Below are 2,260 nucleotides of genomic sequence, written 5' to 3'. Positions count from 1 at the left end.
GACGTCGTTGAGTGATTTCTCGAAACTACGTACTTCCCCTGATGATGATGTAACATGCCAGGACTGACGTCGACATGACGTCTACATGACGACTGACCACTGTGACCAGTGACGTCGACTTCTTGTTTTCATTCATTTTGATTTTGAATTGAAAAATTTGAAAGCTTTTTTGATTGTAGATATGCGCATCTATAATCTGACACATTCTGTACGTTTCGTGGCAATTGAATTCACTCAATGCGTGCGTGTACCTGGCGATATGGCGGTCTAGTTTGGAATCATAACTATAATTATTAGTTCTGCAGAACAAGCTATACGTACAACGGGACGGTGCGTTGCAAAACAGTTTGTATTGCCTCTCCATCTCGCTGGCCACCATGCCCACGCAAAAGGTAAGAAATAATCGACAGAGACAAAATTATTATGTATTTCAATATAGCCATGGATGGAATGGTTGGTCATGATCGTTGGCGATACGCTGGCAGTGTTGCTGCGGATGTGGAAATATCAGTGTGATATTGACTCTCGCGGAAAGCGTAAATTTAGATGAATATTATAATTTTGAAAGGATTGGGAGAACTTCAAATTCAAAGGATCAATTGGGATTTTTTCTCTTTTCAGGCAGTTCACTTCCCCAATTGATCCTTTGAATATTATAATTATTTTTTATTTTTGTCAGGGAATACCATATTTTCCGGAGTATAAGCCGCACCCCCCCCCCCCCCGCCCATTTTTTTGCCACGAAATACAGACATCTACCCAATTTATCATCATTAATTTGATCATCGGAGTGTATTAAAACCGCACACCCATTCTTTTGGGTGAATTTTGAGAGTGCAAAGTGCGCCTTATACTCCGGAAGATACGGTACTTTCCCCAGCCCAGTCAATAGTATGTATTGACACACACTGTGACGCAGAATATCCCGGTGCTGACCTGTGCACATGTACGTTGGAAATGAGAGTCCTCCGGCTCGGGAGAGTGCTCAACGTCCATTCGAGCTGAGCTGCAAAGCAGAAATTTTCAGTGGTGTTTTATTTTCGGTAACTTCGGTGCCGACAATTTTTCAATACCTAAAATAAAACGCACCGAAATTTCGGTACTAGTACTAGTACACTTACCTGGAAAACGGGTTTACCGAAAATTTCCCTCCACCGAAGCGCCGATTTTGGAGAATACCGAAAGTTTCTGCCTTTACAGTACCTTGCACAGAAGACACAGAGCACCACGCATCTTCAGTTGTCTGCTGATTGCCTACATGTAGCTGTCCCCGGGGAAAATCGCGGAAAAAAATCGCAAAAAAACGCGGCATAATATGGCGTAATTTGCGGTAAATATGCGGTGAATATGCGGTGAATATTATTGATATGCGGCAAGTTTGCAGTTGATATGAGGCAATTTTCGGTGAGTATGTAGTGAAATCAATCAGTTACAAGTCTCTGGTGTAAGCACTCGTCATATTTGAGTGCAAAGCCGCCACGATGAGACGTTGCTGACCGAACAGCGCACTGTGTGTACGTGTAGCGCAACAAAAAAGTTCAAAAAACGCGGGGAAAATCGCGGAAAACGCGGTCTTTTAAAAAATCGCAAAAAACGCGGGAAAAAATGCGGCCGCGGAATCGTGATTTTCCCCGGGGACAGATGTAGGGGCGTGAAACTATTAGTGACAATGAAGATACGCGGTGCTCTGTGACTCGTGCGTACCTGTATATCGTGTAACCATTTTTTTCTCCTGAAAGAAAATAAAGCCGTTCCACCTCCACCACCACATCATGCGCTCTCTGGCCGAGGAGTAGGTGGAGTCACAGGTGCGCTCACTGATACCCGACCCAATGTGCAAAGCTGGACCACATCATGCGCTCTCTGGCCGAGGAGTAGGTGGAGTTACAGGTGCACTCACTGAAATCCGACCCAATGTGCAACGCTGGCGCCCTCGATTTCCACGGCTCTTGACGGCCTGGAAGTGGTACGAATGCGGCTGGACGTACACATGTACACGTAGAGTGATGTAATCGGAACTAGTCCAGTGCGGCATGCAAGTGGGTAATGTATGGCAAAATTCAACAAAAGGGACTCAAAATTCATTAAAAAAATCAAAAAATTCAGAAAAAATTCAGAAATTTTTGTGGAAACCCCTACAGTGCACCCACTTTTCACTTCGGGCCGTACTTCACCAAGCGCAACTGTACTTTATTGATAAACAGGCCGAAATCTGATGCTTACCCCGTATCTTTTCTCCGCATCTTCATCAATTGGATTT

The 2,260-nt window shown here is 44.3% G+C and overlaps 1 protein-coding gene across 2 annotated transcripts in view; it reads left to right on the top strand.

Annotated features, from left to right (window-relative positions):
• Positions 1 to 211: 211 nt before the first annotated feature.
• Positions 212 to 2,260, top strand: part of LOC135828872 (uncharacterized) — an 8,849-nt gene continuing 6,800 nt past the window's right edge. For both annotated transcript variants that reach the window (XR_010555766.1, XM_065341304.1), the window contains exon 1: positions 212 to 392. Coding sequence is in view for 1 of the 2 variants with exons in the window: in XM_065341304.1 (XP_065197376.1) it covers positions 378 to 392 (15 nt within the window). In the remaining variant the exon portion in view is untranslated. The remainder of the gene's footprint in view (positions 393 to 2,260) is intronic.

Source organism: Sycon ciliatum, chromosome 12 (assembly GCF_964019385.1).
Source record: "Sycon ciliatum chromosome 12, ocSycCili1.1, whole genome shotgun sequence".
NCBI lineage: Eukaryota > Metazoa > Porifera > Calcarea > Leucosolenida > Sycettidae > Sycon > Sycon ciliatum.
The sequence above is the reverse complement of the archived record's forward strand: the minus strand, read 5'-3'. Positions and strand labels throughout refer to the sequence as shown.